At 39.6% G+C, this 17170-nt stretch overlaps 1 protein-coding gene across 1 annotated transcript in view; it reads right to left on the bottom strand.

Moving 5' to 3' along the window:
• The window catches only part of Lnp1 (leukemia NUP98 fusion partner 1), a 20133-nt gene extending 3200 nt beyond the window's left edge, over positions 1–16933 (bottom strand). The window contains exons 1-2 of the mRNA XM_031364717.1: positions 16567–16933; positions 611–838 (exon numbers count right to left, since the gene is read on the bottom strand). Coding sequence (XP_031220577.1) covers positions 611–838; positions 16567–16728 — 390 coding nt within the window. The 5' untranslated portion in view covers positions 16729–16933. The remainder of the gene's footprint in view (positions 1–610; positions 839–16566) is intronic.
• Between the last annotated feature and the right edge of the window lie 237 nt (positions 16934–17170).

Here is a 17170-nt window from a genome sequence, read left to right on the forward strand (position 1 = left end):
GGGAGGGGAGGGGAGGGGAGAGAAGCAATGAATCAATAATAATCTAGCATCATTGGTGAAGAATAGGCCACAAATGCAGATCTGGGCTCTTTTTATGCTCTAATTTGTAAAATTATTGATTCTTATCAGATCGATATAAAAAGAAAAATTACAGTGATGATATTCCCCAGATTATCACAATTTGGTCTTTAAGTAGAAGATACAACTTGACCTACAGCTTGTACACTGTTAAGCATTAAAAGAAATCTTGAGATAGATTACATGGAAACATGTGTGTTCTAATGTTTAACATATATGCTTTAAGTATTATTGACAAATGCCACTATTTAATGTAGTTATCTTAAAACTACTATGTGGATTATGAAGCAGAAAAATATTTAAAAGAATAGACATCCTAAAATTTTCATTTTTCACTGACATTTTTCAATTTACTCTATTTAGAGTTAATATGAAAATAAACATTTAATATTAAGTTATCATAAAAATGTTGAGTGGTATGTTCCAGTCACTTATCAGACACTGTGATTGGAGAAGTTAGACTTTCCCTCCTCAAACCTGAAGAAGACTTTAGGTTATGGTTTAAATAATAACAGTTCTGTCTGCCACATACCACAGAAGATTGCTTGGTTTGAAGGCACAGGTGTTGTTCAAAGGATTCTGAAAATTCCTGCATTTTGGAATGAGCTCTTCTTTGTGATTCTATTGGCTCCCTGAATGATCCATCCACTGAGCATTTTCTGTGATGCAGCATGGGAAGATGGCTTCGGGATCCCCGGTCCTCATGAGAATGTCTTCTAGGGTAGCAGTCAGATGAAGTGATGCTGGGAAATGCAGGAAACTAGGAATACAGAATTTTTTTTAAATTTTCCTCATAAAAGATATGTATACTAACATAGAGACAGGACACACATAAATTAACAACTAAAGGAATCATATGTATCAGGAAAATTTTATCTTGTCAGAGTTTCCTCCTACCAAGTGGCAGCAGAATCAGTTGTTAAAATCTCATGCAGAGTATCTCCAGATGATCATCATTGCTTGCTATTCTTCCAACAGAACAGTGAAGGCCTCCAAGTTAAATTGCCATAAATTTCTAAAGTCTTTAAAAATTTTAGTGACACTACAAATGTTTCAGAAATAGTGTAAAGATGGATGTTTATGAAATTTTATAGAAAAAGAATGGAGGAATTATAAAGAACAATTATATATACATATATATGCATGTATATATATATATTACTAACATCAAAAGCAATATAAACTTAGACAAAAACTTTAAAAACCTTCTCAATGCCTAATACCAAGAATACATATAATCTTATCATGAGGGCTTCCAGATATGGAGATCATATAATGTAATGACATCAATGCTGGAGTCACAATTGGAAAATCAACAAAGGTCAGAGGTCAGAGAAGCCAGACTTTCTGGAAGAGCCACGATGCTCTCTCGGTCTTTATCACACCCCAGCCCACTTCAGTGTAGACTTTGTGCTGAGGACATTTATCTTCATGTTGCCAAATTCTGCACACTCTTTAGTCTATCTGAGTCACTGGGTCTTACCCAAGTTAGCTTCCCATGGGGCCTTCTGGAAGCATTCCTTATCCTCCCTTCCATCACTGTACATATTTAGCGTTCTTTCTGTCACAACAACAAAGACATTTTTGCTCACTTATCCCTTCAGCTCGTGAGTGTGGGAGGTCACAAAGGTTCTAGGTTAGACCCTGCCTTTTCTTTCCCTTTACATTCTATACTATCTCCTTACACATGCCTAGACATCAATTTCTAGCTATAATCCTGACTGATATCATTAACACCGACCTCTCCCCTGAGGTGCCTACTTAATTCCTGTATTGTTCCATAGGCTCTTGAAACCTAAAGTATTGTCTCATTAACCAACAAGTCATTGTCCTATCATTTTGACAACTTATCCCACCTTTTAAAAAAAAAGTAACTTGGAAACAATTCACCTGCTTTGCTTTCCTTTGTTTCTGCTGTTTTTCATTCTCTCTGTGTCTTTAAAACCAGTGCCAGCCCATCAGAAAACACATTACATTCTGTAGAATGCACACACCAAACACAATGATAGATCCACTATCAATCTCTTCTCTAGAGATGCATCAATCTGAGTAATAGTCATGCACCAAACTGCAGGAGCTAAGGGAGTCAGGAGAGAGTACATTAGTGCCTGGTCAGAAGGCAAGAAGGAAGGACACATTGAAGACAAGAAGAGTTGTCTGTACCTTTCCTCTTTCGGCCCTAAGCAATGTGAAGCCTGTGAGTAGGAAGAGGGGGAGCTGAATCAAGGCCTTAGACTCAAAACCCAGAATTAGAGCCACTACAGTGAAATCCACTGCCAGGAGGCCCATAGCCCCGGTGCCCTGGACAGTGCCCACAGATCAAACCCACAGGTCAAACATTAGACAGGCAGCCAAGACAGCACCACCTCTCCCTTAACCTTGAGCAGCAGAGGAAGAAGATTGAACATTGTGGAGCAAGACTTAAAAGTTACCTCAAGACTTTGTAGTTCAAGGACAGGGCTTGCTACAGTGATGCTCACACCAGACAGAACCGAAGGTTCTAGATTGAAGCCCAACCTTATATACTAAGCCTCTATGTATCTCCTAGCATCTGATGGAGATCTGTACACAGACAGGACAGATCTATCTGTCTGTACACAGACTTCAGATCTTCATGGCATTAAGACCCAGACTAAGCTACCTAGCTTAACATTTGTCTGGAAAACCAAGGGACCCTATCAACAAAACTACCCACAACTTTAGGTAGCACAACATGGAACAAGAATGTATTTGCCAGGACCATGAATAGCGTGAAGGCAGGACTGCCTCAGAACTCAGTGTCAGACTAGTGATCTCCACAATCCAAAACTTTACAACAGTCTCAATGCCAGAGAGAGAGAGAGGGAGGGAGGGAGAGAGAGAGAGAGAGGGAGGGAGGGAGGGAGAGAGAGAGAGAGAGAGAGAGAGAGAGAGAGAGAGAGAGAGAGAGAGAGAGACCACCCAGCCATTACTATCTGTTGGATCCATGTTTCTAGCTCAGCAACTGGCAGCATATAGCAGTGTGGCCCTTTGTCTTGCGTGGGTGCTGCACGGTCTCAATAGGCTTTGAGCTCATGCTGAGGGTGTTAGTCAACATATTAGTTTCGGTGATCGCACAACTACTTATTCCAGTTCTTCCAAAAATCCAAAGGGCATGACAAGGAGAGAATACTTTCCACTTAGGGATTATAAAGGGAGTCAAGTACCAAGCTGTGGAATGAGAGCCTGAAGCTGGTTCTTCCACAGTCAAGAACCGGGCAGATTGCCACAGTCTAACTACAGACAAGGATTATGGACAAGCTCTCTGGATCTACCTCAGGCAAGGGTGAGGTCATGGGAACAGAGCACCTTCCCCCCCCCATTAACTTATTTGTTTATTCACTTTACATCCCAATTGGAGCACCCCACCTTCCCAGTACCCCCCCCCACACACGCACACAGCTTCTTCTCCTATGCCTACTCCCCTTCTCCTCTGAGAAAGGGGAAGTCTGCCCTGAGTACCAACCCACTCTAGCACCTCACGTCACTGTAGGCTCAAGTCACTGTAGGTCTAGGGTACATTCTTTCCCATTGAGGCCAGACAAGCCAGCCCAGTTAGGGGAATAGGACCAACCCACAGGCAGGCAACAGAGTCAGAATAAGCCCCTGCTCCAGTTGTTGAGGGACCAGCATGAAGGCCAAGCTGCACATCTGCTATATATGTGCATAGCACCTTTTTAACGTCCTGCTTCATTTGTGTTAAGCAGCATTCCAGCTTAGGGTTTGGAACAAAAGTGAGCATGGATTTCCCTCTAGTGTTGATATCTAGTAAGACACCAACAGAAGGGCTTTAAACAACTCACCAGTGCCACCTAGTGATAAAATTGCAGAAGTAACTCTAGGTTGTAGGAAAATAAGCAGGCACAGATACTTAACCCTTCAATGTGTGGACAGCATTGAGCATCAACAGGCACTGCCAGAGATCCATGGTCTCACCTAGCATTCAAAATATGGTGCCAAAAATTGATGAACTTAGACTACGTAGTAACCCTTAGTGGAAACCTCAAAGCAGCTCTTTCAGGAAACCCTTGAAACAACTTCGAGGAAACACAGAGAAATGAATAATCTAACAAAGAAATTTCAAAGAAACATGAGAGAATTTTTTAAAAAACAAACTAAAATCTTTGACGTGGATAAGACACTAAGCAAAACTTAAAACTCAACGACAGGAGTCAAGAGCATAATAGAGCCAACAAAAGAAAGAACAACTTGAAAATGCAGAGAAGTTAAGGAGTAATAGGGAGAGTGTGGGATCTGCAGGGTACCGTGGACAGAGAAGCTTGTGGGGCTTGGCGGGAACCTATGAGTATCAGAGGGAAAGCTTATCAGAGTTATAAAAGAAAAATACCCCAAACATGTCCCCCAAATCAGTCACCCAGGTCAAAAGTCACAGTCAGACTCAACTCAAACACATGTGCTCTAACTTACCATCAGTTCCCCCAAGAACACCACAGGAGTTAAAAGTGAATTTTTTCAAAGGTTAGAAATAAAACAGAAGACTCCAATGTAAGAACAAGTAAAGAAACAAAAAACACACAACTTGTTCACCTCACACTGTATCTCTCAACAGAAATGTTATATGACCAGAAAGAGTGGCATGGGATTTTTATGGTACTAAGGAAAAATCAAACCTACCAACCAAAAACATTGAGCCTAACACAGCACTTCTTTAGAAGTGACAGAGAGATAGAGAACTTCCTATACGTATGAAATCTGGTTAGGTTCCTTAAGCTGAGAAAAACTGACACTAATGGGCAAGAAAAAAGGACCGGAAGTCATAAAACTTACTGGTAACATTCACAACTCAGACCAGTGCTCTAATACTCTAAACATGGTGTGAAACTCATGAGGATGCTCAGTGTGAACACAAAAGGACAAAGGAACTGAGGTAGTAAGCACACCAATAAGCTAATGATTACACCAGCATGTTAATGAGCACACCAAGATGCTAATACATACACCAATCTAATAGGGAGACAGCATACAGGTGTGAAAAGGGCCATCACAAGTGAAACTGCAGAAACAGGATAAATATACAGAGGTCTTGCATTAAAACATATTTCTATGTCTGTTTCTTATCTTTACAATGATGGCAATTGCTACCTTTCATAATAATTCACTGTAACCAATTAATGGATATTGTTTTATGAATTGAATTGCTGCTAAATTCTAAAACTGGAAATGAAGTCAAAATCTTCATCCTCTGATATCACCTTATTGCTCTTAAACAGGTCCATCATAATTCACCCCCAGTGTCCTTCAGTGTCCCCACATTCAGCGGACAGCTAGACATTCACTTGGTTTCAGAACACTGAGGAACTGCCTCAATACTCAGATGTGTGGTCAGCAGATTCCGCCTCTCAAGTGTCTCTCCAGTCCAACTATTTCTTTAGCCCAAGTCACCATTATCATACTTCATTAGTGCTCAGTATTGATCACTAATGCACACTCCTAGGAGTGCACACCTGCTTGCACTTCCTTTGCTTTCCTTTTCCCAAAGCAAACAGAATAGTTAGAACAACAATGAACTCAGGTCTGTCATCTATCATTTTGCACCATCTCAGTTGAGTGGCCTACGTGTTCCTTAAGGAGAGTTCCACCTCTCCTCTATTGCCCAGGGCCATGCTATGGAGAGAGTCAGTCCCCCACAGTGATCTCATCCACTATCATCCCTCCTCACTTCTCTAAGAGTTGTGGAAATCACTGAGAAAAGCAGAGTGTGATGGCTCACACCTTTATGTCCAGCACTTGGGAGGCACAGGCATCGGGATCTTTGGGAATACTAGGCCAGCCAGGGTTACCTAGTGAGGCCCTAACTAACTAAAATAAAATAAAATAAAATAAAATAAAATAAAATAAAATAAAGAGAATTACTGACATAAAGATGTCCGCTATCATGCCAAACCCAGATAAAATCCAGCAAGTGAAACAGGAGAGAGATGCATTCATACTCTGCCTGCCTGACCGACTGTCTCAGGACATTCCTCACAAAACCACCAGAGTGTCTTGTATAGAAAGGATGCCTTTCACACCTTGTACACAAATCCATATTTGTGTAAAAGAATGTGTACGTCTTCACAGTTGCAGCAACACAAAAGAAACGCTTTCCAACAATGGCACTTCCGCCAAGTAGATAGTGACTGCTCCTTTGGGTCTTCAAGAATAAAGACTTTGTATATAACCAGGCCATGTGAATTCCTCCCTTTTTGATAACAAAGCCTTACTGGTCCTTTCCCTCAATGCATGTACCTGCAGCTTGCCACAGTGTGGATTCCAGACTGCAATTAATTTACTCATTGCTGACTATAAAAGTTCTTTGTTGTTGCTGTTTGCTTCCCACCTATTCTTTCAACCTTGACCTCTTCTCTATTAGACCCTTGGCTCTTTTCATCAAGGGCTGTGTTGTAGTACCTGCCCCTTGACTCGTTCATTACATGAGTTAAATGCATACTGAATGGATGGATGAATGAAAATGTGAGACAGCCAGAAGGCCTAGGAGTTTGCTGTGAGATTGTGTTTTCTAAGAAACTCAGAAGCCACACCTATAGATACCTACACATGAACGGAACAAGGACAACAATAGATATGCCAATGTGGACACAGAGAAAGCCTAAGAGCCCTCAGACCTACACAAAGAACTTCGGGAATGCTGAGAACAGAAGAAATGATCTTTTGTAGGGAATGAGCACACCAATTTATTATCCAATATCACATGGTCATCACTGAAAATATACATATAAGTAACATTGTAACAGCTGAGAAAGTTGGCAAGTTATGTATGTGTGTGTATATATACATATGTACATACATATGCAATTAATAAAGAGGCAAAGACTTTGATAGAAAATAAGAAGTGGTATGTGGATAGGATCAGAGGTGAAGAGGACACAACATCTGTCCCAACACTGGGAGTAACTGGGACCAGTGGGACCCAGGCACACAGAAACTCCACCAGTTCAGTAGCATGGAACTCTGGTATGTTTGGGCCAGTGCCCTGAACACACATTGGGTGCAAACTCCACATCTAGTCCCACAACAGCCAGAGGAAGCTTCACTCCCAGACTCTCTAACATGTCCAGGATCATAGGATCAGAGGTGAGGAGGACACAGCATCTGTTCCAACAACTGGAGTAACTGGGACTAGTGGGACCCAGGCACACAGAAACTCCGCCAGTCTAGTGAAACAAGTTCTTTCCGGTCTGTCTGGGCCAGTGCCCTGAGCAGACCTTTGGGGGCAAACTCTGCAGTGAGTCCCATAATACCCAGAGGAAGCTCTACTCCCAGGTACTCTAATGGGCCCAGGATCACAGGATCCCAGAGACAGCTTGACTCTGAGGAGTTCTGACACAAATAGGATGACAGGAAGAACAGGCCCCAGTCAGATTTAGCCAGAGCAGGTAGCACTAGAGATAAACAGATAGCAGGAGGCAAGAGTATGGACATAGCAACAGAAACCAAGGTTACTTGGCATCATCAGAACCCAATTCTCCCACCATAGCAAGTCCTGGACACACCATCACACCAGAAAGCAAGATTCAAATCTAAAATCACCTCTCCTGATGATGATAGAGGACTTAAGAAGGACGTAAATAATTCTCTTAAAGAAATACAGGAGAACACAGGTAAAGAGCTAGAAGCCCTTCAAGAGGAACACAAAAATCCCTTAAATAATTACAGGAAAACACAATCAAACAGGCAAAGAAAATGAATTAAACCATCCAGGATCTAAAAATAGAAATAGAAATAATAAAAAAATGACAAAGAGAGACAACCCTGGTGATGGAAAACCTAAGAAAGAGATCAGGAATCATAGATGCAAGCATCATCAGCAGAATACAAGAGATAGAAGAGAGAATCTCAGGGGCAGAAGACACCATAAAAACATTGACACAACAGTCAAAGGAAATGCAAAATGCAAGAAGATCCTAACCCAAAACATCCAGGAAACCCAGGATGGAATGAGGAGACCAAACTTAAGGATAACAGGTATAGAAGAGAGTGAAGACTCCCAATGTAATGGGCCAGTAAATATCTTCAACAAAATTATAGAAGAAAACTTCCCTAACCTAAAGAAAGAGATGCTCATGAACATACAAGAAGCCTACAGAACTCCAAATAGACTGGACCAGAAAAGAAATTCCACCTGTTAGATAATAATCAAAATACGAAATGTACTAAACAAAGAAAGAATTTTAAAAGAAGTGAGGGAAAAAGGTCAAGTAACATATAAATGCAGGCCTATCAGAATTATACCAAACTTCTCACCAGAGACTATGAAAGCTAGAAGATCCTGGGCAGATCTCATTCAGACTCTAAGAGAACACAAATGCCAACCCAGGTTACTATACCCAACAAAACTCTCAATTACCATAGATGAAGAAAACAAGATATTCTATGACAAAATGAAATTTGCACAATATCTTTCCACAAATCCAGCCCTACAAAGGATAATAGAGGGAAAACACCAATATAAGGAGCAAAACTACACCCTAGAAGAAGCAAGAAAGTAATCTTTCAACAAACCCACACAAACATAATTCCACCTCTAACAAAAAAAAAAAAGAACAGGAAGTAACAATTACTTTTCCTTAATATCTCTTAATATGAAAATTAATATTACCAACATATCCTAACTCAAAACTATGATTAATTATAAATTTGTTGGCTGTCAACCAGTAGTCTCTTAATTTGGTAATTGGAGAAATAGATCGAGTATTGTACCATCTGTATACTCTTTCTGCTTGTTTGTACCTGACAGTGTCTTGCTGTGTACCACATAAAGGTCTTGAAATCATGCTTCTCTTATCTCAGCCTTTCTATTAGTAGGATTGTTTATTTGATGTTTTTACACTATACTATGGTTTTCAGAACAGCTTACATATTTCAAAATTATTTATACAGCCAAAAGAAATGTAGACAATTAATTTGGGTGGTGGCTTGTAAGAGAACAACAAAGAGTGAGACTGAATGCTTTGCTTGATATTTATAGTTATTGCATCAATTTTGAAGAAGAGAACTTTATAAGTTACTCTTTATCTGAGATGAATGCTTTTCAAAATTATCACAGCCAATGAACCAGATTCTTACCCTCACCTAATGTCTGTGCCACCCTCCAAGCAGAACCATTGTTCATTGAAACAGTTGGTAAATGACTTCACAGACAGACCATCTTAATATACACGCTATTTCTTAAATGAATGTAACCTGTTCCCTGTGGGCTGAGGATGAAGACAATCTCTCAAGTCAAAAAGGTTTGACAATAGCAGGAAATCTGTATCCAAAAATCATGCCTACAGTTCATTCCTTGGCACAGCAGAACTGTCAACTCTCAGCTTAGCTACGATGGAGGTAAAGTCCTTTGATGATGTGAGGGTCATTGAAGTACAGCCTTATTACAATGAAATCCAATGTCTAAAAATTGTTCTTATTTTGGGTTTGTACCACAGTAAGAGCCAAGATTTTAAGCTCTACTAAAAACAAAACAAACAAGCAAACAAAAAGTGTTTATCTATTTATGTTCATTTTTTAAAAAAATTAATAGTGATTATATTATTTTAAAATAACAGTGAATATGTTTGGAGTTATTTAAATTTATATTGAGAAAAATGTATGTATTTTCAGTATTGCTGTAGACAAGCATCTACATAAGACTATTCAATTGATTGTTGTTTTATATCAAACAACTTCTATAATATTCATTTTTACTGTTACAATACTTTATAAATTTTAAAGAATATGATTAAAAAAATAAAAGGTATGGCAGGTATTGAAGGGGGGTCTCTGGGAGGAGTTGGGGTACAAAAAGGAAAGAAGAATGTGATGTAATTCTATTTACTTAAAATATGTTTTTAAATGTTAACAAATTCAGATAAATTGAAATCATGTAACTTTTCTCATCATAATGCAATAATACTTAAATCAGTAAAAAAAAATTGAAAAAAAAGTCACACTGTTCTGCCAATCACATTGTTCCTATTGGCTACTGCTCTGAAAACTATATAAAAAGTCACTGCAGAGGGTCATTCTTTCTTTCCTTCATGTAGAGGGAGATCCCAGTATGCTGGAACAATAAAATTCCTCTTGCTTTTGCATTAAAAAAAAAAAGTGGTATGTGGGAGCATTTGAAGGAAGGGAAGGGAAGTAATAAATGATATATTACAATCTCAAAAATAAAACAATAATTTTAAAATAAAAGAAAATGAACCTCCTAATGACAAACATGATTCTGTTACTTATAAAGATTGTATAAAATGATCAAAACCTACATAAAATGACCATTGTATCTTTTAGGTGAGTCTTAAAAATCATATTTGAACAATACAACCCTGATAAGAATAGAGGAACCAGCACCTTGTACATAGGCCTATCAATGTGTAGAGCAGAAAACTTGGAATATACAAGTCTACAAACTTGAAATACAACATGCTTAGATCTAGCCATTGGGCACTGTAACAGTGTGAGTTGTATTACTCCAAAGTTCATCTATTGAAACTCTATTGAAACTATTGTCTGTCTCCTCTCTATCCAGAGACAGTCCTTTGCCCATCAACCCTCCCAACAAATAGCTCTTTCCCCTTTCCCTTGTTACCTCCCCCTTTGCTCTTGTCCATTGAGAGTGGCACTATTAGGAGGTGTGGTCCTGTTGAAGTAGGTATGGCCTTATTAGAGGAAGTGTGTCACTGTGGGGGCTGGCTTTGAGGCCTCCCATGCTCAAGCTACAACCTTGGCACATAGTCTCCTTCTGCCGCCTGAGGATCAAGATGTAGAGCTGTAAAAAAAAGTCAAGATTTTTCCTAGCCACGTAATTCCCAGAAATAATGACTCTGAGATTATTTATTAAGAAATGTCTAGGCCATGTGCTTCAGCTTCTTCTTTCTAAAACTGTAAGCCATCCTCAATTAAATATTTTCTTTTATAAGAGTTGCTGTGGTCATGGTGTCTCTTCACAGCAATGGAAACCAAATAAAACATTCAATTAGGGGGGAAAAGCAGTTCTAAAGCTGACTAAATCCCTGAGGTAACTTTGTTAGTCTGTTTGCTGTGGGTCAGACACAGTACTTGGTGTTGTGGAAAAGGTGGAGATCAGATAGACTCAACATTCTCCTCTTCTATAGAATTTGCTTAAGAGACAAGCATTGTACAAACAGAGCGTGTCACTGTATTCTAGCTGAATGCTATAAATTTTGACATTGCAATATAACATCATCTTCGAAGTTCATGCTCACAATTTCATGATCAAATTACCAAAACAAAAAAATTGAAAAAAAAATGCCTCAATGTTTTAGGTAAGTTTAGAGTTTTGTGATGGTGTCATGTTATGATTGTTCTTGGCTGCATTCTCAGGACAGAAAATGCAAGGGAAAGAACAAGATATAAATATGACTATGCAAAGCAACAATAAGGTCAACTATTCATATTTACACAGTGCTGGGGACCTGGATAGAGGGAGATAAGGAAGACTTCTATAAATGTGTGATGACTGATTTACCTGAAAGAGGTTCTTTAGGGAACACAGACTGCTTTGTACCTGAGGATGAGCCCCACACTTGGGTAGGAGCACTGCCACAAAAGGAGCTTTCTGTGGGCTAGAGAGTGAAGAGATCTAAGGAGGGAAGAAAAACAGGAGTGCAAATATATAATGGGATTCCAGCAGGGCTGTGGTGCCAGTAGACAATATCAGTGCAACCTAAAGCTTCTAAGGCTTGCTCTGTGCTGTGGGCCACTTCCTTTCTTCTCCTTTCAGTATTCAGCAAAGTTTTATGATCTCCAATAATGGTTAAGTATTTATTTGGTACCTGGTGTTGCATCGAGTATTTATGGTCATCAGTCACTGTAACACGTATGTACCTTTGTGCGGGACATACAACTACCACCAGTTCCATTTATGGGATCTGAACAAAGGATATTAAGAGCCTTTCTCAGAGCCATGCTACTAGTGGAAGCAGAAGGCACCATTAAGAGCACCTTCCAAACCCATCACCTTCTTCCCTGCTTAGCAGCTCCCCCATTGTAACATCCCAGAAAGAAAAGTAAAAGCACTACAGTAGAAGTTTCACTATGGCCCTTCACTCCGTTGAATAATAGAGTGCTTACCTATTAAAACTGAATATGAATATAATGTAAAAATATGAGAAGTCATTCACTGCCAATCACAAAATATTGCAATAACTTTTCTCTCTAGCTTTTTGAGATAAACCTTTGGAGTCCAGTTTCCATCTGCCCTTTCAGTGAACAACAGGGGAATCTGTACAGAAGTGAGCATGTAACCACCCTAGGATCATCACAGACAAAGACTAAAATTTTATAATTTGAAAATATGTTAAAATGGGGAAATGTGATCTGAAGAAACAAAAAGAGAACAAGCTGGGTGTGGATGGGTAGAAACTTGTCTGTTCCCATCAAATGACTTCACCAGGATAGTCATACATGGTGTCTACTCTGGATCATGAAGGAGCTTAAGATTCTTCAGAGATCAGGGCACTCAGTCTATTCTCCAAATGATGTTTCATGCAGTGCAAGCACCCTTGCACCGGGCTTAGATGATACAGAACAGGTTTACAAGTCATCTCTCCAGTCCCCTTAAGCTCATATTTTATTTCTACCTCCTCTTTTACAATGACCCCTGAGCTTTTGGAGGAGGAGCTGTAGTGTACATTTTCCATTTAAAGATGGACATTCTAAAGTGAATTATTTCCTATACCATGGCTGGTTGTGGGTCTCTGTTTTGATCATCATCTACTGAAATGAGAAGCTTCTCTGATGAAGGTCTAGAGACTCATTAATACATGGATATATAAATAGGAGTTAGTGAAGTAGTAAGCCGTAAAGATGAGTGGACAATGGAATCTACTAAGCTATTAGAAATACAGCCACACAATGAACAGAATAAGTACTCTGCTTCTGTTTTTGCATCCCTCTGATGATGGAAAGAAAAGACAGAATGTTTAATAACAGACTTCACCTTACCTTTTTCTTTTCCCACCTAAGATAGTTGGTTAAGGACAGCTTTCTACAAGTCATTAAATCAGCAACCACAGATTGAATCTGAACAAGGAGCTGTCTTCTATGAGAAGGACTAATCTTCATCCCCAAATATACATCATTTTTTTCTACCACTTTATACTTCTACTAGAGTAAAAGTTTCGAAAGCACAACCATGCATGCCTATTTTTGCTTCACAATCTCCATGTTTGGCATAATACCTAGGACAAAATATGTCCTCAATGAATATGTTGAATGAATGAATGTTCTATTACTGTGTTGTTGAATCATAAGATGTACTAGTAAAGATGTATTAGAAAGAACATTCAAAACAGGCAAGAAGAAAAAATCTCTTCCTATTCATTTACTGAGTATAGATTATTTAGATTTAGAGAAAGAAGAGGTTTCAGTTGGAGCAATGGAAAAGAAGAAAAAAACAAGAGAAGAACAAGAGAACTGCATTTCCTTATTAATTTTCCTTATTATTTTTTCATTTCCATTGAAATTAAACTGAAAACTGATGATGTCCTCAACTTGACAGTAAAGCCCTATTGCTGAAGACACTACATACTCGAGGCATAGAACATGGAGATATCAAGCTGGTATTCACCCAGAAGCTACATCCCTACTTACTAATTTTCACAATGCTGAAGTTTTCACTGTACTGAAGAAGAAACACAATCATTAATCTTATGCAGGTGTGGACCCTCTGAGCTGCTCTTGCACCAGACATGTCTGCTGGTGCAGTAGTGGGATAAATGTCATAGCATAGTCAGTCACTTTATAATTGGGTTTAAGACCCACTCAATAAGAAGAAATTATACCTGACACTATTACTGGGACAGGAACCTATTGCTAGTCTGACCTAGACCCTAGGAGAGAACCTTCTATTACTCACTAACTCCTATTTATATATCCATGTATTAATGAGTCTCTAGACCCTCATCAGAGAAGCTTCTCATTTCAGTAGATGATGATCAACACAGACACCCACAACCGGCCATGGTATAGGAAATAATTCACTTTAGAATGTCCATCTTTAAATGGAAAATGTACACTACAGCTCCTCCTCCAAAAGCTCAGGGGTCATTGTAAAAGAGGAGGTAGAAATAAAATATGAGCTTAAGGGGGCTAGAGAGATGACTCAGTGATTAAGAGCACTGACTGCTCTTCCAGTGATCCTGAGTTCACTTCCCAGCAACCACATACTGGCTCACAACCATCTGTAATGGGATATGATGCCCTCTTGGTGTGTCTGATGACAACGACATTGTACTCACATAAATAAATCTAGTTACAGGAGGGAAACTGCACATATAAACACAATGGTTAATGAAAGCTCAAGCTAAACAAGTCCCAGCAGAAAGAGGGGAGAAAGTTAGGCATAACTCTCCACCCCTACTCAAGTAGCTATTGGCAATTCTTAGCTGCCAGAGGAGAAAAGGTTATATTCTCTAAGAGTATACTCTCTGACAGGCTGACCAAGCTGCAGTGGAAGGCCACATATCCAAGAACATCAGAGCAGCATAAACTGCATCTCAGTCTTGGTGGGGGATGGGAGTGTGAAGAGACATGAAGTTGAGTGGGAAGGGAAGTGTGGCCAGATCTGGAAAGTAGAATGGGAAGGAAGGCAAATATGATCAAAACACATTGTGTGAATTCTCCAAGAACTAATTTTAAAAGAAAACAGAAAACAACATTGCTCAAAAACAAGAAAACTTCTAGCCCATTTTGATAGTAAAACACAGGTTTGACTCGCAAACATATAGCATTATTTATTTAAATAAGGGAGAATAGGAGTGCTTATTTTCTATGATGATGGCCATGTCAACTGTGTCCTCTAGGCTCATGGCTGTGTCAACTGTGCCCTCTAGGACCATGGCCTATGTCAACTGTGTCCTCTAGGACCACTGTTGTGTCAACTATGTCCTCTATTATCATGGCTATGTCAACAGTGTCCTCTGATTTGTGTTCTGTTCCTCTTCTCTATCACTCACATTGTAAATTTTATTCTACATTTTGTGGATTATTTACTTGGAGACTCTAGCCATGTTCAATTAAGAAAATGGTCAAATTAGAGATGAGCAGAAAATACACTATATACCTACCGTTGAGAAATGTTGTTCACAATAGATCTACGGTTCCCCAATAGTTCAAGGGATGAAAAATATTGCAAGCTCAACGTGAGTTTTCTAAACAGAGTAGATTATATGTGTTTAAAAGTATAAATAAACTGTAGTTTCTCCAGAAAACTTTTTTTTTTGAAAAGCAGGTTGCTTCCTTTATTGTCACATTCCCTGTGACACTAGGAAGCCATTGCAGGAACCAATAAGTTACAAATTCTCTCTTGGTATCTTTGCTTGGTTCCCAGTCCTGGAAGCTTCAAGTTAATTTTTCTCCTGATTCACAGATTCTAAAAATCTGGAACACTTCATTGTGTTGAAATTAAATGAGAGAACACCATGCAGGCTTATTTTTTAAAGAGAGGAAAATGGAAAGATGGAGCTGGGTCTCACTGAGAGCATCCCCTCTAACTTCATTCTTCACCTAAGGCAATGGAAGTGAGGAAGTGCCCATTCATGGCTAAGGAGCTAGCTTATTTTGAAACATTTGTGTCTCAGACACAAGGGCTTGATCAACGACAGTAAAAGTAATTTCCTCACACACCTTACCATCAGTGTGCATCTGAGACCCTGGAACTGGCCTTAAGTAGGTTTACTCACAGGCTTCCTTGTTTCTGGGGTTTGCAAAGAAGGGGTTTGGGTAAGCTGTCTCTATTACCTTGGAACTCTAAGTGACTCGTGAAAAAGAAATGTCATCATTATTGCTCTGTACATGAGAAGGAGATAGCCTGTGTGGAGCCTTCCAGCACCGCAGCTGAAGACAGGACTGTGCTGGCCAACTACAGAAGAGTCCCTACCTGGCCTAGGCTGCCCACCCCCTCCTGGGTGCTTCCCTCTGACATTGTGCTTCCTGTCTCTCTGCAACTGGAAAGGATTGAGGGCTCTTCCCTCTCTAATCATTAAACATAATAGCAACCAAAAGAAAAGGCATATCATATTTATCAAAGGCAGTGATTTGTTATGTGGTATCTCCAATCCTTAAAGGCATCATATACATGAGCTAACTTCACTATTTCAAAGAGACAAATGGAAATCTCACATTGACCAACAACACCTCCACAGAACAACTACAAATTCCTCTCCTTTGACCTAAATGCCATTACTCAGTGGAATGATTTCTGACTCATCGGGGACTGTGAACTACATAGTTCACATATCTTAGGTTACTGAAAAAGAAGAAACCATTACTTAAAACATTAAAAACCATTAAGTCTTAAAAGGCAACTCAAATAGGTAAGTTTCTTTTTTATAAGAATGGATAAAAGTTTGGGAAGATTTATTTAAGACAAAGAACCCTTCAAATATTCTCTTAAGAGACCCCTCCATCCCTGCCACTCCAGCTTCCCTTGACTTTATGGTAACTCACTGGGCAGGGCAGAGAAGCTTTCCTGTAGCTTGCTTCTTGTAGTCGGTGGTGGTCCCGGAGTCCTCGCTCATCCTTGTCTCTCCAGCTGTGACCCCAAAAGCTGCTCATCCACTTGGCAAAAGACACATCATCATTATCATCATCATCATCTCTGTGCTCCATGGAGATGTGACTCTAAATAGTAAAGACCTGTCCCTAAAACTCCAGAAATATAACCCAAGATTTGATGAAGCCCACCAAGAACACTAAACGAAACTGGTATTTGAAACGGTTTCTGATAATGGCATCCTTAAAAAAGAAAAATTTACCAAACAACCACTTCATCATCAGGCAGCCTGAAGCACTGTCTATTTATAAACTGTGCAGCCCACACTCCCCTCCCCCTTGTCTCTTTAAATTGAGAGGCTTTTTAATCCTCCTGTTTCCAGGGCTGTGCCTTCGCAGCCTAAGGGTAGGCAGCACAGTCCACTGCCTGGTTTTCCCTGAGCCTTTCTGCCAAAGGCATGTGGTGGCATCTCCAGCTGTCAATGGTGATGAAGCATGACCCTCACAATATGCTTGTCAGCTCCAGGCTGGCTCTGAAATAGGGCCACATCAAGGAGAC

The sequence above is a fragment of the Mastomys coucha genome, unplaced genomic scaffold, assembly GCF_008632895.1.
Source record: "Mastomys coucha isolate ucsf_1 unplaced genomic scaffold, UCSF_Mcou_1 pScaffold12, whole genome shotgun sequence".
In the NCBI taxonomy this organism is placed as follows: Eukaryota; Metazoa; Chordata; class Mammalia; order Rodentia; family Muridae; genus Mastomys; species Mastomys coucha.